The sequence below is a fragment of the Nicotiana attenuata genome, unplaced genomic scaffold (genome assembly GCF_001879085.1).
Source record: "Nicotiana attenuata strain UT unplaced genomic scaffold, NIATTr2, whole genome shotgun sequence".
Lineage (NCBI taxonomy): Eukaryota > Viridiplantae > Streptophyta > Magnoliopsida > Solanales > Solanaceae > Nicotiana > Nicotiana attenuata.
In genome coordinates, this window is record NW_017670979.1 from 1 (window position 1) to 25,779 (window position 25,779).

The 25,779-nt window shown below is 38.5% G+C and overlaps 1 protein-coding gene across 1 annotated transcript; it reads left to right on the forward strand.

Moving 5' to 3' along the window:
• The first annotated feature begins 21,655 nt into the window (after positions 1 to 21,655).
• Positions 21,656 to 25,177, forward strand: LOC109244993 (delta(7)-sterol-C5(6)-desaturase-like). The gene is made up of 3 exons (XM_019412167.1): positions 21,656 to 22,135; positions 23,675 to 23,980; positions 24,683 to 25,177. Exons 1-3 carry the CDS (start codon positions 21,919 to 21,921, stop codon positions 24,973 to 24,975), a joined length of 816 nt encoding a protein of 271 aa, XP_019267712.1. The 5' UTR covers positions 21,656 to 21,918; the 3' UTR covers positions 24,976 to 25,177.
• The last annotated feature ends 602 nt before the right edge of the window (positions 25,178 to 25,779 follow it).

Here is a 25,779-nt window from a genome sequence, read left to right on the forward strand (position 1 = left end):
ATTTCTTTACCCGAAAACTCTTTCATCCTTCCCAGATAAAGAGGGCCAGCTGTTGATACCCAATTTTTCCCTATAATATTTTTGAAGTGCATATATACCTTTAAAACTAAGCATTAGCATCAATGGGTATTTTTCCATAATTTTTACATTTTTTAATTAATTTATCTCAATATTTTCTTCATATAAAATTACAAAATTACAGATGATCTTTAAAACATTTCTTGATTTAATATTACCATTTATGATCTTATTAAGTTCCAACTATTTCATAATAGTCAAATTGGCATCTTTTGGCTATAATTGTAATAACTTTGCAATTATAGCCCATGCATACATTTTGCATTATTTTTTACCAGAAATCAGTCCATTGTATTTTATAATACCAAATAATTATTTATAAAACATTTCCATGCATAAAAATCATTTTTGGGTAATTAGTTAATTATTTTACAAATTAATTTTTATTCAATTACTTTGGGTATTTAATAAACAGCCTCTTTTATTTCAATTTTAGCCTAAAATTAACCAGCCCAATACCCCTTATAAAATTAGCCCAAATCTTAGGCGCAATACCCTATCTGCCCGACCCAAAACCCTTTGGCCAATCCTGCCCGTTGATCATTTTTGATCAACGGTCCAGGACTCCCCTACCATAATTAAACTCATATACCCCCCTCTAACCCTAATCATTTTCACCCTTTCCCCTGCTGTCACCCTTCTCTCCGTCTCTCAAACGCTCTCTAACCCTAAACCCTAATCTACGATGTTTCTCTGCCACCTCAGGCCTCTAATGGCCCCTTCTATGCTATGGTACCTCCATCTCCAAGATCCTTGAGGAGATTCTCAAGGGACCTAGGCAGGTCTGTGTACACCTTTGGGTTTTTCTCGCCTGTGTCACGCCATTTGGTTCGACTTTGAGTAAGATCCTTCTTATTTTCGTCTTAAAACCACGGATTCCTAAGCCTATGACCCCGTCTCTGTTTTACTTTCGAAAACCCTAATTTTTATCCTTTGACCTTCTCAGATCTGTCCATATCTGAGATGAATCGAACCTATCTCACATGTTTTGTGAAAGTCTTATGGTTTTTCAATTGATTCGCCGTTTTTCCTAAGAACTAGGGTTTACTGAAAATCATCTTCTTTAAAAGCTTTCTGATTTTGAATGTTTAATCTTCTGTTCGTATGTGCTTCCGACTGATATATGTTGAGTTTGACTTAACCTAGTCGATTTATGCTAAAGCCCTAATTTTCTCATATTGTGATTCGATTTTGAGTTCTTCGTGTTACTTGTGCAATATTTCGTTCTGTGTTTGATTCACATGCTTCTCTTAGTCAGATTCATTATTTTTGACTTTTACCCTAGTTCATCTCTATTAGGGTTTCTGAGTCGACTTCTCGACTGATTTCTGTGTCTTTACGAAGTTGTATATAGCCTATTTGTTTATTTTTGGAAACCTATATTTTTCTCCCTTAAAATCAGTACTATTTTGAATTTCTGATTTACTGATTTGCTCTGTAAAACTTATGCGTTGATTCTTGATTATTCCCCTTATTTACTACCTTAATTTGTTTTCTTACTTATTTGATTAGCTGTGATACCTACTGTTTCTTCAAGATTGCTTCCTTAATTGAACTCCCGTCTATTTACCCCTAATTGCTCACTTGATTTTCTTTCCTTAAATGTATCCTGCCCTTTACCGTTGGGTAATTACCCTTAACTAAGGGAAAACTACACTAATTTTTGTGTGATTGATTCTGTGGCTTCCTTAATTGGTGAATGATTGATCTCCTTTTATTTTGTTTTGCTCCTAACCACTATATATACTCTCCTCTATTCTCATTTCTAACACACGAACACTAGTTCAAAAAACTCTCTTACACTCTAAAAGCTATCTGTTCTTCTCTACTACTTGTGGTATTCACTAGTCTAGTTGGCTGCAAGCCAAAGCTAGATATTGCTCAACATTTGCTTCGCTTTCTGTGTTTTCTCTTCTTAACTGGTATGTCCCTGATTATTTTTTTAAAAGCTAAACCCTATGTGTTTCATTACTGCCTTAAGTTCATCAATTATAAGTTCCATTCTTGTTTCTGTTCACTGTCTTGCTTAGCACTGTCCTGTTCAATTTGTGATTAGCGTGTCTAACTATACTAGCCTACCTACTGCTTTATCTAGCATGCCTAAATTCTACTTGTTCAAATGTATGATCTGATGCTTGCCTGTTTGAAATTCATGTTCAATCCCTTAACCATGTTATCATGCTATGACCCTACTTGTGTGTCTGATCCTGTCTTCCACATTTTTGCTCCATGTTTAGTTGCCTGCTATCCCGGCTAATTTAGTAAAACTATGAAGATCCTAAGTGTTCTATGTTGTCTACATGCCTCCCTGCCCTATTCATGTACCCTCAATAAGGTTCTTATATGTTCCCAATCCCCTTTCACCCCTGGGTGCAAGACTGCCTGCCATAGTACTTGTGAACTTGAACCTTCTATGACCGACTAGCTGTCTACTTAATTTGCTCTCTTTTGAACTGTTTTTCAAATGCTGTCAGTATTCTTTTAAAAACTAGCATTCATTACTAGTATTTTATCAAAAATTGGTCTAGAAATCCTTCTTCACCCCTAAACTGTTTTCACTAAGTCTTTCAAACTATGTCAAGCACTCTCACTTACTCTTAGGTTATTATGTTCTGCCCTCTGGTATGTGTACTGCTTAGAGATCCTTGAGATCTCTCTGAACTTTGGCATATCAGGGCTGGCTCTTCCACACTGCACCTAATCAGTCTTTATTTGAGAAAAGTCTGGGTGTGAGCACTGCCCGGGATCCTTGAGGTCCTTAGGGAACTCTGACACACCTGGACACAAATGTGGTAATGAATCTTTGGCATTTGAGACTACTAAAGGCCTGGTACCCCAGGTTTGCTTTGGGCCTGCATCACGCTCCCTATAGTTTAATTTATATTGTATTTATGTAATTCATTCAATTTTGGTCTGTAATAATTATTTGTAAATAGATACTGGGGTAACTAGTGAAACGGGTGGGTAGTTGTATGATACTGTGGGTAAAACTAGGTAGGAAACATGCTGTAGGCTTTACATTCTGCAAATCTGCATTAGAAGCCATGTTCTAGGATCACTGTGTTTATTTTCATTCTAACTATGTTGAACTTGTGCATTAGATATCCTGCTTTTAGGGCCTTCACGTTTACTGCTTCAGCATGTTGCATGCTCAATTCCTAAGTACTGTCACACAGACATCCTGCTATCTAATAATCTTAATAAAACTGTCATTCTTGTATGCATTAGATACCATGTGCTTAGGAACTCTGTTTGCATCTGTTTGAACCATGTCTATTTCGATTAAATCAGTAGTTGTACATGAAAAGGTTTAAAACAAGCTAACGTATAGGTATCATGTCTCAAAACACAAATGACAAATCGCCCGTATAATCTGTATCACCTAGATTCAACATGCCTATAGGTTGAATAACCTCAAACTATTTAAACAGCTCCTGCAACTGTGACTATGTAGAATCTCGCGCCCAGGCAAGCCTTAGATGATTAATTTCCTGGTAAAACTGAGAACATGTTCTGATTGTGTTCAAACTACTTAAGTTTCACAGGCTATAAAACCAGTAGGCAAACTGGTTAGGATCCTGCCACTCCCTTTGAAATAAACACGGCATAATCTTGTATCTGAAACATTCATCTAGATATCATGTTCTTAGGATTGCTGAACTTCTTCAAAATCAATTGTTTGAGACGTGATGTTTATTTGCCTATGTATATGTGGAGGTAAACATGAGCCTTTTACTTGCTTCTTTGATTAGCAGTCCTATATGTTATTCGTTGTTGCCTAGATTTTGGCCTTTTAAATACCTTAGGTTTGTCTAGAACTGCCCAGAGTTAGATGTCCTAAGCTCCTCCAGGACCATAAGGAAGGGACGGGTAACAGCACGCTTAGGGGTCATTAATCAAATTCGCTTATATAACCGTTAAGGGGAGGATAACGGGTAGTAAAAGGATTTGATGACCTGCGCGCTAATGTCACGTGTAGCCCCTCTAGTTGAGGAGGATTACCGGGCATTGCCCAGATTGATCCTGTAGGCTAATTAACTTAGGACTCCCCTTTCCCAATTCCTATATGTGTTTAAATTATCTAAACTTCCTTTTTCTTTACACATGTGTGTCCAAATTTCTTTACTTTCATTATCCGAACTTCCTTGATCATATATGCATTTAGATAGGGGAAACTACTTTATTTGCAAATATGTGCCAAGACTGTTTACTTTTTTAAAGACTAATTCACATAGTTTAAGTTCGGCCGGGACCCACCGTTGTGGACCGCGAGGGGTGCCTAACACCTTCCCTTCAAGGTTATTTCGAGCCCTTACCCTAATCTCTGGTAATGCAAACCAGTTATATGAGTTAATTGCTCTAGGTGTCCTAACGCACCTTAATCCGTTAGGTGGCGACTCTTCAAAAACCCAATTCCCAAAAGGAAACGAGTTGTTCCCCCATGAACGCCGAAACCCGGACTTCTCCGCGAGGAGAAAAAGAGGGCGCGACAGCATGACGACTCCGCTGGGGAAATTTTAGGCTCTTACCATAACGAACTTATTTTTGTAAATTAGTCCAAGCATGCTTTATCCCGTGTACCCTTTCCCCTTTATTTGGATTTAACTGCATATTTATGATTTCTTTATTTTCCTGAAACTGACTTGTCTCTTTGTTTTCTTTTTCCGTAACTGTCTTTCAATTATTTAAATACTGCATTTATTATTTTTATTTACGTACAAATACTTGACAACATGTTATTTATTGTTGAATAAATCATGCTCAACATCATATTCCACTCGTGCGTAATCAATCCTATAGCAACGCTCGATGAGTGTTTGCGCTCTTCCTATATATCACCCTTTAAATTTGGAAAGGCGTATTTGCGGTAAAACTAGTCGATCAGCGGTGCGTTCGACGATTCCGTGCCTTTCCCCCTCAAGTTGTCCGCTTGAGGGTCCTAGTCTAGACCTCTATAGCAGCCTTACTCTGATTAATTGTACATGCATCATGGTCAAACCTAGCCGGGTTAATATGTTATCCGCATAATAACCCTTTAGCACAAGCCTTGTCCAAAAGTCCATCGGGTTTTTCACAAATCCCAACGGACGTAACCACGATTGTGTGCATTAATTTGGAGAAGTAAGTGCCAATATGCTAATCATTGTTGTATAAATAGACGAACCTGGAGGGGGAAATGGCCTAACCTATATTTTGTTTTGCAGAAAATGAGGAAAGAAGTCCCCAGGTTCAGCATGGTTCAATATATCCCACTTTTTCTGCCGGAGTGGTGGAAAAATCTCCCACCAAGGGTCAAATATAGAGAAGGTCCTTCTGGGACAAAGTAGATTAGGTTTATCTATTTTTTTGCGATCGTTGTGAAACTCGAATGTAATAAGGCCAAGTGCCATTAATAACATTATCTTATTTAGTGTCGTTTTGGGTCGTTTATTTTTTACATTAATGAAATGAGGCAATTATTGGCACTGAATTTCTCCACATCTATTTGTCGCTAGGCCTACCTCGGGCATAACGAGGCCCCCAAATTAGGACGCGAATTACATTCCCGTAATAGGTGTTTAAATACTGCAAACATTTCAGAACCCTTAATGACTTGTTTACCTTTTGTTTTTCTTTATTCTTTATTCCCATCCCCTAAGATCGATTCGCATATACTGGCATCATCAGCATACTTAAAGGTCTTCCACATCCTCCTCTTCCAAGTGATCCTAAAAGCAAAGGAAAAGTCAGAATAGATGATACAATGCAGTGCAATAGTTGAGGAGGAGGAGGAAGAAGGCATCACCATTCAGACTGTAGAGAAGGGAGTTTTTCTCAGGAACTGGACTGCCACACCATCCCCGGCCCGCCGAGTCCCTGGGTAGCTTGGCAATAAACTTAATTTTATTTCTATAGCCATGCTAGGCATCTAAGATTTTCAGTAATTTTGTTTTTAAAGACTTACTTCTTTCAAATAAATGCTCGGTTCATCGAGCCGTACTTGTTTTGGATGTTTCCAGTTCTAATTAATGCATTGTTATTTATTATTCATCATTACCTTTCACACTTTTCTTTCTACAACATTATTATTACTTTTCCTGATGAACCGGTGACTATGACATGTAATGAGGCAACGCAATATAAGGATAGTGACTCGAATGAAGAAGATGAAATACTTGAGGAAGTTGTCAGGGAGGTTGAGAACTTTGAGAATAAGCCTAAGTCCAACCTGGACGAAACCGAAGCAGTAAATTTGGGAGACGCCGAAACCGTCAAGGAGACTCGCATCAGCATTCACTTATCACCAACAGAGAAAGAAGAGTACATTCGTTTCTTAAAGGAATATGAGGACATCTTCGCATGGTCGTATGATGACATGACCGGTTTGCGCACATCCATAGTGGCTCACAAGTTGCCTACTAGTCCCATATGTCCGCCGGTGAAGCAGAAGCTCAAAAAATTCAAACCAGATATGAGCTTGAAAATCAAGGAGGAGGTTACTAAGCAGATCAAAGCCAAAGTCCTCAGGGTGGTTGAGTACCAAACCTGGTTAGCCAACATTGTACCAATTCCGAAGAAAGATGGGAAGGTCAGGGTATGTGTTGACTATCGAGACTTAAACAGAGCACGTCCCAAGGATGACTTTCCGCTGCCAAATATACACATCCTGATCGACATTGCGCCAAGCATGAACTCCAATCCTTTGTAGATTGCTTTGCAGGTTATCACCAAATCTGGATGGATGAAGAAGACGCAGAGAAAACAGCTTTTATTACACCATGGGGGGTATACTGCTACAAGATGATGCCATTTGGTCTAAAGAATGCTGGGGCTACTTACATGAGAGACATGACAACCATATTCCATGATATGATACACAAAGAAATAGAGGTGTATGTGGACGACGTCATTATCAAATCCAAGAGGGCCGCGGATCACATAGCGGACTTGAGAAAGTTCTTCGACAGGTTAAGGAGGTACAACTTGAAACTGAACCCCGCAAAGTGTGCATTCGGGGTTCCCGCAGGAAAGTTACTGGGATTCATTGTCAGTCGTCGAGGGATTGAGCTAGACCTGTCTAAAGCTAAAGCTATTCAGGAGTTACCGCCGCCTAGGAGCAAAAAGGATGTGATGAGCTTCCTCGGAGGTCTCAACTACATCAGTCGCTTCATAGCATAGTCCACAGTCATATGTGAACCCATCTTTAAGATGCTGAGGAAAGATGCCGAGACAAGTTGGACCGAGGATTGTCAGAAAGCTTTCGACAAAATCAAGGAGTACCTGTCCACACCACTGATCTTGGTCCCACCAAAGCCAGGCAGACTTTTGCTGCTCTATCTATCTGTATTAGATGGAGCCTTCGGATGCGTCCTGGGGCAACATGTCGAGACAGGGAGAAAGGAGCAAGCCAGATAGGGAGAAAGGAGCAAGCCATATACTACCTAAGTAAGAAATTCACACCTTATGAAGCACGATACTCTCTGTTGGAACGCACTTGCTGTGCTTTGACTTGGACGGCCTAGAAGTTGAGGCATTACTTCTGTGCCTATACCACATACCTCATATCCAGGATGGACCCCCTGAAGTACATATTTCAGAAACCCATGCCGACTGGGAAGTTAGCCAAGTGGCAGATACTGTTAAGTGAGTTCGATATCGTCTACGTAACTCAAAAGGTGGTCAAAGGACAAGCATTGGCAGACCATCTTGCTGAAAATCCTGTGGGAGGAGAATACGAACCCTTGAAAATGTATTTTCCTGATGAAGAGGTGTCATTCGTAGAGGAGGACATTACCGACGCATACGACGGTTGGAGTATGTTCTTTGATGGAGCCGCAAATTTCAAGGGAGTAGGCATTGGAGCGGTTTTGGTATCAGAAACAGGTCAACATTAACCGGTATCTGCTAAACTCAGATTTCCCTGCACCAACAACATGGCAGAGTATGAAGCCTGCATACTAAGACTCAACATGGCGATCGATATGAATGTTCAGGAGCTACTAGTAATCGGTGATTCAGATTTGCTTATGCGCCAGGTACAAGGAGAGTGGGCCACCAAGAATTCCAAGATATTGCCATATCTGCACCATGTGCAGGAATTGAGGAAAAGGTTCACGAAGATAGAGTTTCGCCATGTTCCCAGAATTCAGAACGAGTTTGCTGATGCTTTGGCCACTTTGTCATCCATGATACAGCATCCGGATAAAAATTTCATTGATCCCATCCCAGTGAGAATCCATAATCAACTGGCTTACTGTGCTCACGTCGAGGAAGAGACGGATGGAAAACCTTGGTTCCATGACATCAAGGAGTATTTGGCGAAAGGAGAATACCCGGATCATGCAAACCACACTCAAAAATGCACACTCCGGAGATTGGCCAATCACTTTTTCCACAGCAGAGGAAATTTGTACAGAAGAACTCCTGATTTGGGATTGCTAAGATGTGTCGACGTAAAAGAGGCTTCTAAACTACTTGAGAAAATACATGCTGGGACCTGCGGCCCGTATGAATGGCTTTGTTTTGGCCAAGAAGATACTTAGGGTCGGTTACTTTTGGATGACCATGGAGACAGATTTCGTCCAGTATGTCCGCAAATGCTACCAATGTCAGGTGCATACCGACATGATAAAAGTGCCGCCAAATGAGCTCAATGCAACAAGCTCACCTTGGCCATTCGTCGCCTGGGGAATGGATGTCATCGGTACTATCGAGCCCACCGCTTCAAACGCGCACAGGTTTAATCTGGTAGCCATTGACTACTTCACAAAATGGGTAGAGGCTGCTTCCTACAAAGCTGTGACTAAGAAAGTCGTCGCAGACTTCGTCAAGGATCGTATTGTCTGCCGATTTGGAGTTCCCGAGTCTATTATCACTGATAATGCCGCCAATCTCAACAGTGATCTGATGAAATCCATGTGTGAAACTTTCAAAATCAAGCACAAGAACTCCACAGGATACAGACCTCAGATGAACGGAGCCGTAGAAGTCGCCAACAAAAACATCAAGAACATACTAAGGAAGATGGTAGAAAACCACAAGCAATGGCATACCGCACTACAGTTCGTACATCAACCGGGGCAACTCCCTACATGCTGGTTTATGGTACCGAAGTTGTCATCCCAGTCGAGGTAGAGGTTCCTTCATTAAGGATCATACAGGAAGCAGAACTCAGCGATGCAGAATGGATAAGGAACTGATACGAACAATTGGCCCTTATAAATGGAAAAAGAATGAACGCGGTATGTCACAGTCAGCTTTATCAGAACAGAATGTCCAGAGCTTTCAACAAAAGGGTCAAACCAAGGCAATTTGCACCAGGACAGCTGGTGCTGAAGAAGATCTTCCAACATCAAGATGAAGCCAAAGGGAAATTCTCTCCCAAGTGGCAAGGTCCTTATATGGTTCACAGGGTGCTAACAGGAGGAGCGCTCATACTTGCAGAAATGGACGGAGAGATTTGGCCAAAACCAATCAATTCAGACGCAGTTAAAAGATATTATGCTTAGATGTTTCAGATTCACATGATGTAATTGAACTACGCTTGCCTGATTCCCGTTTAAGAGGGGATACATAGGCAGCCCTGTGGTTTCGGTCATATCATAATAAAATTTCCATTCCCCCCCCCCCCCCCAGGATCAGAAATTGGGGCAGAATTTTGAGAAGGATTCTCAAAATTCTGAAGAAGGTTCAACAAGCTTCATTACTCGCAAACGGTTGAAGGATCATCTACCAAACTGGGGCAGAATTTTGAGGAGGACCCTCAAAATTCTAACACGAGAAAGCTGCAATGTCTCTAAAATGTGTTACAGTCACTAGTTCATCTAAAATTACTTGATATTTCAATATGTTTCTAGAATGACTCTATTTTATCAATAATTGGATACTTTCAAAAGCTCTATTTCCGTAATAGTCAGGTATTACCCAGGGAAACTCAAAAAGGCCTCCAGAACGGAGCAGAGCAAGGCCAGCAGACAAAGGCACGAACCAACCCCCCCTTATGAAACTTACAATTTTTCTTTGAGCGCAGGCACATCTGAAGTAGCAATAGAATTCGCAAACATATATACATGAAGCAAAATCACTATCAAACGGGCCAACGGACACTGAACATATCCCCAGCTAAGAAACATTCTACCCTTATTTGCTATTTGTTCTTTGCATGGGACTAAGCCCTGTCCCGCATCTTGCATGAGGCTAATCCCTGCCTCCATATTTGCATAAGGCCAAGCACTGCCTTCCGTTTGCAGGGGACTAAGCCCTGTCCCGCATCCTGCATGAGACTAAGCTCTGTCTCCATCTGCATGAGGCTAAGCCCTGCCTCCATTCTGCATAAGGCTAAGCTCTGCCTTCCATTTGCATGGGACTAAGCCCTGTCCCAAACCCTGCATGAGGCTAAGTCCTGCCTCCATATCTGCATAAGGCTAAGCTTTACCTTCCATTTGCATGGGACTAAGCCCTGTCCCGCATCCTGCATGAGGCTAATTCCTGTCTCTATATTTGCATAAGGCTAAGCACCGCCTTGCATTTACATGGGACTAAGCCATGTTCCTCCTTGCATAAATGTTGCTCTATTCCGGTACTATCTATTTGCTCTTCTATTGGGCTAAGCTCTGCCCTCCATGTCGCAAGACTAAGCCTTGTCTTGTCAACATCTTATTATTGTATCTTATGGGCTAAAATATCGCCAATCTATCCAAAGGCGTCATAGTCTAAAGGCATCATCCTCATAGCCGGAAGACACCATGCCATGGCCTGAGGATCTCTCAAATTTGCATATCATCATTCAAAGGCGTCATGGTTCGGAGGCACCATTTTCATGTCCCGAGAACATCATTTCATGGCATGCGAATCCCTCACTGAACAATTCATGGACCAGGACATCATGGTCTGAGGACGTCATCCTTAACCGTCCGAAGAAAACTTTCATAGTCCAAAAGGGAATCTGCATCATGTTTAAATTTTTGCACAAATACATGTTCGTAGCATCTCTTAATCTGCAGGTGATCAGTAAGCAACCGCAATCCCAGCAGGAACAACCTCGCTCCAGTTCCTTCAACTATCTCAAACTTAACCCCTCATCGTAACTACTCTTTCACCTATCCCGAAATCTTGTGTCCGTTCTTGCGATGATTTCATCGGTATATTCCGCCGATGAATCCGAAACTACACATGGCCTGATTCCTGTAAAACCAGGGATATGTAGGCAGCTCAAAGACCAGAGTCCGGCCTCTATCTTTCAAAACATCCCATTCGGTCAAAATTAGCCATCATTTCTTTACCCGAAAACTCTTTCATCCTTCCCGGGTAAAGAGGGACAGTTGTTGATACCTAATTTCTCCCTATAATATTTTTGAAGTGCATATATACCTTTAAAACTACCCATTAGCATCAATGGGTATTTTTTCGTAATTTTCACATTTTTTAATTAATTTATCACAATATTTTCTTCATATAAAATTATAAAATTGCATTACAGATGATCTTTAAAATATTTCTTGATTTAATATTACCATTTATGATCTTATTAAGTTCCAGTTATTTCATAATAGTCAAATTGACATCTTTTGGCTATAATTGAAATAACTTTGCAATTATAGCACATGCATACATTTTTGCATCATTTTTTACCAGAAATTAGTCCATTGTATTTTAAAATACCAAATAATTATTTATAAAATATTTCCATGCATAAAAATCATTTTTGGCAATTAGTTAATTATTTTACAAATTAATTTTTATTCAATTACTTTTGGTATTTAATAAACAGCCTCTTTTATTTCAATTTTAGCCTAAAATTAACCAGTCCTATACCCCTTGTAAAATTAGCCCAAATCTTAGGCCCAATACCCTATCTGCCCGACCCAAAATCCTTTGGCCAATCCTGCCCATTGATCATTTTTGATCAACGGTCCAGGACTCCCCTACCATAATTAAACCCATATACCCCCTCTAACCCTAATCATTTTCACCCTTTCCCCCGCTGTCACCCTTCTCTCCGTCTCTCAAACGCTCTCTAACTCTAACCCTAATTCCCCCCCGCCGTAACCCACCTACTGCCTTCCTATGATGGTTCTTCACCACCTCAGGCCTCTAATGGCCCCTTCTGTGCTATGGTACCTCCATCTCCAAGATCCATGAGGAGATTCTCAAGGGACCTAGGCAGGTCTGTGTACAACTTTGGGTTTTTCTCGCCTATGTCAGGCCATTTGGTTCGACTTTGACTAAGATCCTTCTTATTTTCGTCTTAAAACCATGGATTCCTAAGCCTATGATCCCGTCTCTGTTTTACTTTCGAAAATCCTAATTTTTATTCTTTGACCTTCTCAGATCTGTCCAGATCTGAGACGAATCGAACCTATCTCACATGTTTTTGTGAAAGTTTTATGGTCTTCCAATTGATTCTTCGTTTTCCTAAAACCTAGGGTTTACTGAAAATCATCTTCTTTAAAAGCTTTCCGATTTTGAATGTTTAATCTTCTGTTCTTACGTGCTTCTGGCCGATTTATGTGAGTTTTCCTTAACATAGTCGATTTAGGCTAAAGCCCTAATTTCCTCATATTGTGATTCGATTTTGATTTCTTCGTGTTACTTGTGCAATGTTTCGTTCTGTGTTTGATTCACATGCTTTTCTTAGTCAGATTCATTGTTTTTAACTTTTACCCTAGTTCATCTCTATTAGGGTCTCTGAGTCGATTTCTCGGCTAATTTCTGTGTGTTTACGAAGTTGTATTTAGCCCATTTATTTATTTGTGGAAACCTATATCTTTCTCCCTTAAAATCAGTACTATTTCGAATTTCTGATTTACTGATTTGCTCTTATGTGCTGATTCTTGATTATTGCCCTTATTTACGACCTTAATTAGTTTTCTTACCTTATTTGATTGGCTGTGATACTTACTGATTCTTCAAGATTGCTTCCTTAATTGAACTCCCGTCTATTTACCCCTAATTGCTCACTTGATTTTCCTTTCCTTAAATGTATCCTGCCCTTTACCGTTGGGTAATTACCCTTAATTAAGGGAAAACTATGCTAATTTGTGTGTAATTGATTCTGTGGCTTCCTTAATTGCTGAATGATTGATCTCCTTTACCTTATTCTGTTTTGCTCCTAACCACTATATATACTCTCCTCCATTCTCACTTTTAAGACTCGAACACTAGTTCAAAAAACTCTCTTACACTCTAAACGCTATCTATTCTTCTCTACTACTTGTGGTATTCATTAGTCTAGCTGGATGTAAGCCAAAGCTAGATATTGCTCAACCTTTGCTTCGCATTCTGTGTTTTCTCTTCTTAACTGGGTTTCCCTGATTATTTTTTAAAGCTAAACCCTATGTGTTTCATTACTGCCTTAAGTTCATCAAGTTCCATTCTTGTTTCTGTTCACTGTCTTGCTTAGCACTGTCCTGTTCAATATGTGATTAGCATGTCTAACTATATTAGCCTATCTACTGCTTTATCTAGTATGCCTAAATTCTTCCTTGTTCAAATGTATGATCTGATGCTTGCCTGTTTGCAATTCATGTTCAATCCCTTAACTATGTGATTATGCTATGACCCTACTTGTGTGTCTGATTCTGTCTTCCACATATTTGCTCCATGTTTAGTTGCCTGCTATCCTGGTTAATTTAGTAAGACTATGAAGATCCTAAGTGTTCTATGTTGCCTACATGCCTCCTTCCCCTGTTCATGTACCCTCAATGGGATTCCTATATGTTCCCAATCCCCTTTCACCCCTGTGTGCAAGCCTGCCTGCTATAGTACTTGTGAATGTGAACCTTCTATGACCAACTGGCTGTCTACTTAATTTGCTCTCTTCTGAACTGTTTTTCAAATGCTGTCAATACTCTTTTTTTTAAAAAGAAACTGGCTTTCATTACTAGTATTTTCTCAAAAAAATACTGGTCTAAGAAAACCTTCTTCACTCCTAAACTATTTTCACTAAGTCTTTCAAACTATGTCAAGCACTCTCACTTACTCTTAGGTTATTAAGTTCTGCCCCTCTGGTATGTGTACTGCTTAGAGATCCTTGAGATCTCTCTGAACTCTGGCATTTCAGGACTGGCTCTTCCACACTGCACATAATCAGTCTTTATTTGAGAAAAGTCTAGGTGTGAACACTGCCCGGGATCCTTGAGGTCCTTAGGAAACTCTGACACACCTAGACACAAATTTGGCAATGAAATCTTTGACATTTGAGACTACTGAAGGCCTGGTACCCCATGTTTGCTTTGGGCCTGCATCAGGCTCCCTATAGTTTATTTTATATTTATGCAATTTATTCAATACTGGTCTGTACTAATTATTTGTAAACAGATGTTGGGGTAACTAGTGAAACGGGAGGGTAGTCGTATGATACTGTGGGTAAAACTGGGTAGGAAACATGCTATAGGCTTTATCTTCTGCAAATTTGCATTAGAAGCCATGTTCTAGGATTACTGTGTTTATTTGCATTCTAACCACGTTGAACTTGTGCATTAGACATCCTGCTTTTAGGGCCTTCACGTTTACTGTTTCACCATGTTGCATGCTCAATTCCTAAGTACTGTCACATAGACATCCTGCTATCTAACAATCTTAATAAAACTGTCATTCTTGTATGCATTAGATAGCATGTTCTTAGGAACTCTGTTTGCATCTGTTTGAACCACGTCTATTTCGATCAATAGCTGTCCATGAAAAGGTTTAAAACAAGCTCACATATAGGTATCATGTCTCCAAACACAAATGACAAATCGCCTGTATAATCTGTATCACCTAGATTTAGCATGCGTATAGGTTGAATAACCTCAAGTTGTTTAAACAGCTCCTGCAACTGTGACTGTATAGAATTCCGCGCCTAGGCAAGCCTTAGGTGATTAATTTCCTGGTAAAACTGAGAACTATGTTCTAACTGTGTTCAAACTGCTTAAGTTTCACAGGCTATAAAACCAGTAGGCAAACTGGTTAGGATCCTGCTACTCCCCTTGAAATAAACACGGCATCTGAAACATTCATCTAGATATCATGTTCTTAGGATTGCTGAACTTCTTTAAAATCAGTTGTTTGAGGCGTGCTGTTTATTTGCCTATGTATATGTGGAGGTAAACATGAGCCTTTTACTTGCTTCTTTGATTGGCAGTCCTATATGTTATTCGTTGTCGCCTAGATTTTTGCCTTTTAGATACCTTAGGATTGTCTAGAACTGCCCAGAGTTAGATGTCCTAATCTCCTCCAGGACCATAAGGAAGGGACGAATAACAGCACGCTTGGGGGTCGTTAATCAAATTCGCTTATATAATCGTTAAGGGGAGGGTAACGGGTAGTAAAAGGATATGATAACCTGCGCGCTAATGTCACGTGTAGAGCCTCTAGTTGAGGAGGATTACCGGGCATTGCACAGATTGATCTTGTAGGCTAATTAACTTAGGACTCCCCTTTCCCAATTCCTATATGTGTTTAAATTATCTAAACTTCCTTTTTCTTTACACATGTGTGTCCAAACTTCTTTACTTTCATTATCCGAACTTCCTTGATCATATATGCATTTAGATAGGGAAACTACTTTATTTGCAAATATGTGCCAAGACTGTTTACTTGTTTAAAGACTAATTCACATAATTTAAGTTCGGCCGGTACCCACCGTTGTGGACCGTGAGGGGTGCCTAACACCTTCCCCTCAAGGTTATTTCGAGCCCTTACCCTAATCTCTGGTAATGCAAACCAGTTATATGAGTTAATCTCTCTAGGTGTCCTAACGCACTTTAATCCGTTAGGTGGCGACTCTTTAAAAACCCAATTCCCAAAAGGAGTTGTTCCCCCATGAACGTCGAAACCCGGACTTCCCTGCGAGGAGAAAAAGGGGGCGCGACATCTGCGATGCCCGCAGATGCGCCTAACGAGTGCAGGTGCGGAGAGAGACCGCAAAAGCGGGCTAGATTCCGCAAGCGCGCACTCACAGGTGCGGCCCCTTCATCGCAGATGCGGACCCAACCCTTTAAGTCATTTCCGCACCTGCGAGGGAAATTCCGCAGGTGCGGAATGCAGGTACGATTATAGGCCCGAAGATGCGAAATCGCTGGGCAGGTTCGAGGGTTTTACCCCATTGGGACATTGAGAGCTCAGATTAAGGCGATAATTCAAGGATTTTTCAGAGAGAACTTTGGGGTAATGATTCTTAACTCGTCTTTGGTTGTATTCCATTAATCTATAGTTGATTTCATCATTAAATTAAGGAATTTGGGTGAGAAATTTGAAGAAAAAGATTGGAAGTTCTTCAACTAAGTTTTTGAGATTTGATTGGGACTTTGATATCAGATTTGGATAATTTTGGTATGAGTGAACTCGTGAGTAAATGGGTGTTCATATTTTGTGACTTTTACCCAATTCCGAGACGTGGGCCCGGGTCGACTTTTTAGGGCGATTTTCTAATTTCTTGCTTAAGTCTTGATTTCATTCATTAGATTAGTTTCTAATTGTTATATTCACGGTATGTAATTGCTTTTGACTAGATTTGGGCCATTCGGAGTCGGATATTCGTGGGAAAGGCATTGTTACCGGTTGATTGAGCTTGGTTCGAGGTAAGTGGCTTGCCTAACCTTTTGTGGGGGAACTCCCCTTAGGATTTGGTACTGTTTGATATGTCAGCGCCTGTACGCCAGCTGACGAGTGCGTACACGGGCTATTCATCGTAAAATCCGATTTTTACTGAGTAATAACCTGTTTTCTTCTTATTTGAGTTATACCAGCATGTGTAGTTATTCTGTTTAGCCTAGAGTAGCATGTCTACGTGCCTAAAATGCTTATCTGAACTTTGTGCAACATGCTTAGTGGATTTCCTGCTTTTTCCTTGACTTGTACTTATCCTAAACTGTAGGATTTCTTGTTGTACTCTTTCCTCCATTGTTCGAGTTGCGTATTTATTTTGGGACTACAGAACGGTATTCCGGGAGATCCCCTTGCATATTTATTTTGGGACTATGGAACGGTATTCCGGGAGATCCCCCTGCATATTTACTTTGGAACTACGATACGATATCCCGGGAGATCCCCCTGCACATTTACTTTAGGATTACGGGACCGTATCCCGGGAGGTCCCCCTGCACTTTTACTTCTGGGACTACGAGACGATATCTCGAGAGATCCCATGTTGATATTCCTGTGTACTGTATTGTTATTCTTCTGTGATCTTCCTTCTTGTTAAATTTCAGTCTTTTATTATACCAGTAGGGCCCTGACCTGACCCCGTTACTACTCGACCGAAGTTAGGCTTGGCACTTACTGGGTACTGTTGTGGTGTACTCATGTTACTCTTCTGCTCATATTTTCGTGTGCAAATCCAGGTACCTCCTACCAGCCTCATTTGTAGTTGCATAGCTGCTGCTGCTCCAGAGACGTCAAGGTATATCTGCCCGCGTCCGCAGACCTCGGAGTCCCCCTCTATCTCTTTTGTGTTGATTCCTCTTTTATTTCTTTTGACACTGATGTATAGGGCAGTTTGACAAATTATCAGAAGCTTGTGACTTATGGTGTTCCGGATCTTGGGAGAGTTTTGTGTATATTTTGAGAGTTGGTTATTATATATGCCGAGCGAAATTTCTGTCCGTATTTATTTATCTGTTGTAGTTAGCTATTAGATTTATGTTTTCATTTTCATTTTTCCGCAAATGTTAGGCTTACCTAGTCGTAGAGACTAGGTACCGTCACGACATCTTACGGAGGAAGATTTGGGTCGTGACAATGCATTTATGAGATGGTTACATGTGCGATTATTATTAAACCCGCAATATAATATTTGTGAAGTAACTTGCTCAATAATTTAATTTAGAGCATATTCCAAATTTTTTTATTCAAGATAGTTCATCTTGATAAGTTGGTTATATCACAGTTGGTTTAGCAAAATAATTTATTTAGTGCCTCCACTTAATAGCTAAACTATTGCTTATGAGAACATAGTTATCTATATCGGTTTGACAGATGTTATATACAGAAGTATATTACATTCTCCCCTTACAAGTGGTTCATGGTCAGGAACCAAATAATTCCATCTTATTATTATTATTGATGTGCGGTGTATATTTTGATTAACACCATAACACACAAAGATGAGTTTCCAAAGTTGAGGAAGCAAGTTAGTTTTTCTCACATGAGGGGGAGACAAGATAAATAGTTGAGAAAAAATTACGTGGAAAGAATTATCATTTGTACATCTAGATCCTCGAATAAGATAATATGAACTTGAAGTTCACAAAAATATAATTCATCTGCAATATATTGCAAAGCATGCCGGACGCATTTGCTGACTCAAAGAAAGTAACTATATTCTCACTACAAATGCTCCTATTAGAATAAGTCCTAGAAGGACAAAATCTATGGTATCCTTAAAGCGTATAGACAAATCAGTTTCGAATAAAATCCTTGATAAAAAAGATGAGAAAATGATCATAATAAAGAGGAAAGTGCTCTAGAGGAGTACATGACATAACATTTTATAAAACCTCAGGAGAGGTTCAAGTACCTGAAATGAATGAAGAGATCTCTATGTTATGTCTCTATGAAAAATATATTGGAACCGATATATAATGTTCGTCGACGACATCTATGATAGTGCTAAGTATAGACGAGGATCTTAAGTCTGTCGAATACAGCCACAGAAATATTAGCCAAATGGAAGAGACAAAATTCAAATAGAATTGGTTTCATATGAAAGACATATAGTTTTGGACATGTAGTTCAAACACTTGAAAGTGTAAAGTCAACAGAGTGTGCAATCACTTTTATCTATCTTGTATATCTAGCATGACATGAAAACTTGATATACGTCTAAAGTCTATTTATATGACTTATATGACAATCACTGAAGGATTTAAATCTCTTAAAGCATATACAATTCTTAGTCCTGAAGTATCATATCCTAAGTGTAATTTGTGCACATATGTATCTTGCTATAATTATAAGCATGATAATGTGATAGTGAGAATACCTCTGTGGAGATATTGAAAAAGCCATTTCCCGACATTATATGAAGACATTATCTATCTATCAAGAATGATGATTTCAAGGTGCAATATATTCATTCAAGTTAATATGGCTGATTGTCTATCAAATCTCTACCAACGATTTTTTGAAGATGGTGCACAAGATTGGAATGCGAAGGCTTAAAGATATGAATTGATGCCCTCATCAAGGGGAGCTAAACGTGTTGTACTCTTTTTTATCTTACAAGGTTTTGTCCCGCTGAGTTTTCCTTGCAAGGTTTTTAACGAGGTAACCAAAAGGCATATTGTTAGATACGTGTACTCTTTTTTCTTCACCGAAATTTTTTCCCACTGAATTTTATTTTAGTTAAGGTTTTAACTAGGCACATTATTTATTGAATAGACATTCAAGGGGGAGTGTTATAAATAGAATTATACTTAAGGTGAATGTCTATATTTTAGAGATTTTAGGGTTTGCTACTTGGTGGCTAAGTCACTTTTCCTCTATAAATAGAGGTGTTCGATTCTGTTGTAATTCATCCCAAATCAATAATAATTCTCTCCTTACTTTTCTCTGCACACTCTTCTTCTTCTTCTTCTTCTTTTATTGTTTATAACACATCATAATATGTTGAATTTAAATTTTTTACATATGAGATTCCAGTATAATATGCTGGAATTTGGTAATGTGCTGGATCTCCGCATAAAATAATGGATATATTTTAATGACTTTGCAAATATTAATTATTTATTGAATACCAATTCGAAAACTGGTTAGCTTATGCTATTTTCACATTTCTACCTTTCTGCTTAGAGCCCAACGAATCTCGGAAAAATAGGGCGAGACGGATGGAAACTGATTGCTGGTGGCAAGTTAAAGGCCTGATAAGAGGAATGGGCTAAGAGTCCCAAAGCAGTGTACTGCGCAAGTAGTATAGAAGAGCAAGAAATACCTTTACTCTTTTCGTTAATAGTTCAACTTAGCCTCAATGCTGCTGCTTCTCTTTTCTCTTTTAAACTAAAATTTCGATCACACATAGTTGATAGGAAAACATAGAAGATTAACTGGACAACAGTTGTCAAAATGGCATTGAGAGTTGAACTACTGACTCTAATATTAGAATTCTAACCTCTTATCCATTGGTTTCCATAAAAACTCAAAATTAGATATTCTCAATGTGTCACTGGCAGTCCAAACTCTTTGTTCTTCTTTTTTAAACGAGTGCTGTTATTCACAAAATAGGACTATAAACCGTAATAAGAAAAGTACTTTTTGTGTGTTGTGTGTGGGGGTGGGGGGGGGGGGGGAGGGGGAGGTCTCAAAGGTGACATAGAAATAACAACACTGATGATACCAATTCAGAATCCGTGCTACAAAACTTAGGGGGGAGGTGGAGGTCGCAAAATAACATAAACATAGAAAAGAAAGTATTGTCATGGTACCTTTTCTTTTCGTTTAACATAAGTTTATATGAATTATGTTTCGTCAAATTTTCAAACTCTGAAAAGTATTTCTTGAAAGTGCTTGGGAAATGTTACAAATATTACAATTTGTGTTTGGCTAATCAATTAAAAATTCTTTTCTTAGTATTATAAAACATTTTTTGTTTAACCTTTTTTTTTTTAAAAAATGGCGTCAAATTATGAAAGATATATACATTTTTTTCTTTCATATTTAAAATTAATATTAGGTAATTTTTTTTTATTATTTATCATTAAATTTTTTATTAAGTTTTTCAATTATTTAATTAAAAATAAAATGCTTCACTTTTTGTTTGGGATTCTATGATATTTGCGAAAGAAAGAGTCGAAAAGTTAATGGAAATAAAAATAAACTTGGTGAAGAACAAAAAGAAGGGAAGAACATTCTAAATGGTTGATTTCCCTTTTGAAATCAATAATGAGTTATTTTGTAAATAAAATTTATTAAAAAAATATTGAAATATTAATTTATGCTTTTACTATGTCGCTTAAACAATTTTCATTTTTAACTAACATCTCCAATTTTTATACGTACTACTCCCTCCATTCTAATTTATGTGAACGTATTTCCTTTTTGGTCCGTCAAAAAAGAATGACCTCTTTCTAAATTTGAAAATAATTTAGCTTAAACTTACAATTCTACCCTTAGTGAGAAGCTTTTATAACCACACAAATACTCTGGCCCCTTTTTGATTTGTTTAAGACCACAAATTTCAAAAGTCTTCATTTTTTCTCAAACTCCGTGCCAAGTCAAACAGATTCACATAAATTGGAAGGTAGTACTTTTGACTTGTCATAAGTTTAGGCAAAAGCTATGAGGTAGAGCGATAAAGGCCAAGCAGTCAGCCTGATAGCAAGAGACAGGCAAACTAGTACTTCCTCCGGTCCACAATAAGTGACCAATTTGCTTTTGTATTTTGGTCCAAAATAAGTATCAATTTATATAATCAAGAGAAAATTCAATTTGTTTTTCCAAAATTACCCTTATGTACGTATCCCTAAAAAGTCATTTACTCCTCACATTTGAGAAGAAAAGTAAGTGCTATTATAATTATGGTGTAACATTTAATGAAGAGTAGTTTAATGACACTAACTATTTTCGTCTAAGATTTAGTATTTACTTAACGAATGTGCCCAAAGCAAATTGTACGGGAGGGAGTAATTCATAAAAATCCCAATTCCCAATATTGCTACTACACATTCCACTTGACAAGTCAACAAGGAATTTAATTAATTGATGCGCACTTTAATCACTTGACACAACACACTGTCGTGCTGTGCTGTGCTGTGCTGCCCCACGAAAAGGCTTTGTTATTTTCTCCCATTCTGTCTTTTTCTCAATTTTCCTTGTTTTCTTCTCCGAACCATCCCCATCGGAATCTGCTTAAACCCTTTTGACCATACGTCGTCGTCTCGGAAAATGGACGACTACCTGAATTTATTCGTAGAGGAGACATCGTTTTACAATAGAGTGGTTTTAGGTACGTTCTTGCCGGAATCATGGTGGGGTCCACTTCCTCATTGGTTTCAAGGCTGGCTCAGGAACTACATTGGTGGGGTGTTACTTTACTTTATATCTGGTTTTCTTTGGTGCTTCTACATCTATCGCCTGAAGCGCAATGTCTATATCCCTAAAGGTCAGATTTTTTTTTGTTTTGTTTTGGTCTTTGATGAAATTGCTTTTGACCCTTTCTTGGATTAAGGTCAGTGAGCTGTAGATTCATATGAGTATATGAATTTGTACATTCATGTGAGTAAATTCAAAAGTCAACTTAGGTAGTTGAAATAAATTAAAATCTGATATTTGAGTTCAAGTGCTGCTCATGAGCATATTCATTTATCCTCTAGAAAATTTTCTAAAAAGTGCTGCTCTGAGCCTACCAGCTTGGCATAAATAGAGGACAGAAGGAATTTGTCTAATGTCAATTTTCTAAAAAGGCTAAAGCTACAAATTTAACGACTAGTGATGATTAATTAGATCCAAGTTTATATTTTGACACCTTAACAAACTACCAAAACAATGTTATGACACATTAACTTTGACCAGATGAATATGACAACACATTGTTTTGTTGTGAAGGCAAGAGAACTGCTCTATAGTAGACAGGTCAACGCTTGAATTAAATTACTTGCTGATAGGGATGGCAATAGGGCGGGGAGGGGCGGGGCGGGTTAAAACAATTTTTAAAACTTTTAAAGTGGGACGGGGCGGGTTGCGGATTTAATGCAGGTTCAATGCGGGCAACTTTGAATTTTATCTTTTCACTGGAGTTGTAAGAAAAGGGAACCTAGATTTTGTAAGCATATATTCTAATTTGTACTAAATGAAAGTTGGAGACTTTATAAAAGTTGTATCCGTTTAGCAATATGATCCTACTGAGCTATATTATTTGTTGTTGGCTATAAACTAAGACTAAAATAACGCGATACTTATATTAATCTTTTGTATGAGGCAACTTGAACTGTTTTTCTTTTACACTAACTTTTTTCAACTTTAAACTGCATATTTTAGTTCTTTCAATGATATTTTGTTACATGTTTTGCCTTGGCCTACCTACTTGGAAAACTAGAACAAATTTCTATCTAATGCTTAATCGTCACGTGCGGAAGATGCTTCTCATCAGTGGGAAGTTCAGTGTAGTATACTTTTCTGAGCATTCGACTTTCTAATGTAGAATCCACGTAGTTAAAATTAGTAATTAATGTCTTTTCACTGACCCTTCTTTTTAAACTAGCTTGTTTTAGAAAAAAATTAAAGAAAAAAGAAAAAAAAAAATTAAGCGGGGCGGGTTGAAAACTGAAAAAATAACTATGCGGAACGGGGCGGGTTGAAATTTTTGTGGGTTTTGCCAAACCTACCCTGCCCTGCCCCATTGCCATCCCTACTTGATGTTGGTGCTGAAAAGAATGGACAGCTACGGCTTAACAAATATGTGCTAGAACAGGTTAGATAAACTTAATTATCTTCTATGGATGAAAAAGCTTTGAACTAGCAATTCATATTGATTAATGACCTCTTTGAGTCCTAAGCCATCAATTTCTCAATCAATATAACTACCTTTTTTTATTGTATGCTTTGGTAAAGGTAAATTTGCATCTTGCTTCAAATATTCTCATCCGATGTTGGTTTAGAAGAAAACGTGAAATTTTCAGCTTAATGAATGTTGTCATTGCAGATGCCATCCCTTCAAATAGAGCTATGCTCTTGCAAATAGGAGTTGCCATGAAAGCTATGCCATTTTATTGTGCTCTTCCGTCGCTTTCTGAGTATATGATTGAAAATGGGTGGACAAAATGTTTCTCAAGAATTAGCGACGTTGGATGGCTTTCCTACCTCATCTATATGGCAGTTTATTTGGTAGTAGTTGAATTCGGCATCTACTGGATGCATCGGGAGTTGCATGACATAAAACCTCTGTACAAATATCTCCATGCTACACATCATATTTACAACAAGCAAAATACACTCTCCCCATTTGCTGGTAAGTTCCATCTCATGACTTTGGTCTATTTTGAAAACATCTTGTAGCTTCCCTATTAGGTAGGCTTCTCGCTCCTGCTTTGTCGATAACCTGTTGATCTAATTGTGCTTCGATGTTTTCCTATATGATTGGAGATAAAAGAGAGTCTTGCGAATGAACTCACCCTGGTCATTGGTCGTACACCAGTCCCTTATTTAGTTAGTGGGAATCAGAGGGGATGAAGCGGTTGCACATTTTTAAACAGTCTATTGGAATTTCTTTATCTAACTTTTTCTGCCATAAAATCCAGTTTACTCGAAAAGCTTGACATGCTTTCATACGTCTAATCACCGTCTCAGTGAGTTATAAAATAAATTAAACCATGGCCTTTGAAATTGAATATTTCTACATCACGAGACTGCTACTCCTTTATAAGAATGCCAGGATCATTTGACACGAGGAATTTTGCACACACGGTCTTTCCTCTTCCATAGCTTACACGTTCCAGAAAATTGGTTGTCAAATCTTCTCCACATTGCAACAAATTAATGGAGTCCAATTAAGCAATGATATGGTTTCTATGTACTTTAATTGTCTAATATTTCCTCTCAGGCTTGTTTGATCTTCGAATGTCCTTAGTTTCTCTTATAGTGTATCTGGCCATAATTCGAGAGTTCTGTTCCAACACCAATCACTAACATGACTTGTTGCTTTGCAAATTAGGTTTGGCGTTCCACCCATTGGATGGAATACTGCAGGCAGTGCCACATGTAGTAGCTCTTTTCCTGTTGCCTGTACATTTTACGACACACATAGCCCTCTTATTCATCGAAGCCATATGGACTGCAAATATCCATGACTGCATACATGCGAAGGTGTGGCCAGTTATGGGTGCTGGCTACCATACGATCCACCATACTACATACCGGCATAATTATGGTCATTACACAATATGGATGGACTGGATGTTCGGAACTCTTCGTGATCCTGTTGAAGATGAGGTCAAGAAAATGTAACATTCTTCTCTGCAACCAACGGTCTCGTTGTTTGTTTTCCTAGTTATTAGGCTGCCCTGTGGCTGGTGCTTCATTAAGAGTTCTGTCTTGTGTGCATTTCGTTGATGTAAATTTTATTATTGGTAGTTTTTCAATTTGTAGACTGAAAACAATTATGCTAGAAAAAAAAGTGCTATGGTCCGTAAGATGTCTTTTTTTCTTACTATTCCTTTATTATTACAAAAAAAAAAATAAAAAATGAGTGGGGCAGGAAATTTTGGACTCAAATCCTTTTATATCTCATGAATGATGATAGTTTAATATGCAAAGATTTCGATAACTTATTGTCGATTAGCTTATTATAACATTTTAGTAGCTTTCAACATAAGCGGATCTAGGATTTAAATCTTATGGGTTCAACTTTCAAGGTTAGTTGCAATTTTAATAAATTTTTATATATAAATTTTTACTCCGCGCGCATCGAAAGTTAGTGGGTTCAACATTACATTCGCCCCTCGCTTTTAATAGCTATGTTAATATGCAAAGGTTGTCATAAATTATTGTCATAACAATAACATAAACGGCTCCTTTAAATTATTCTCAACTATCAGGTAAACACCTTAGTTAGACACCTCAAAAATGCTTACGACCAAATAGACATTTCTGCTTGGTTAGAAGTGTCTCTTAAACCCATGTAACTCATGCATGAGGTTCCTTAGTCTTGGGTGTTTAGTTAACCAATTTTATTAAAGGCTTAAAGCATCTAACTAAATGTCACACCTCCATTTTACACACCTACCCCGAAGGATAATGTATAAGTGAGTT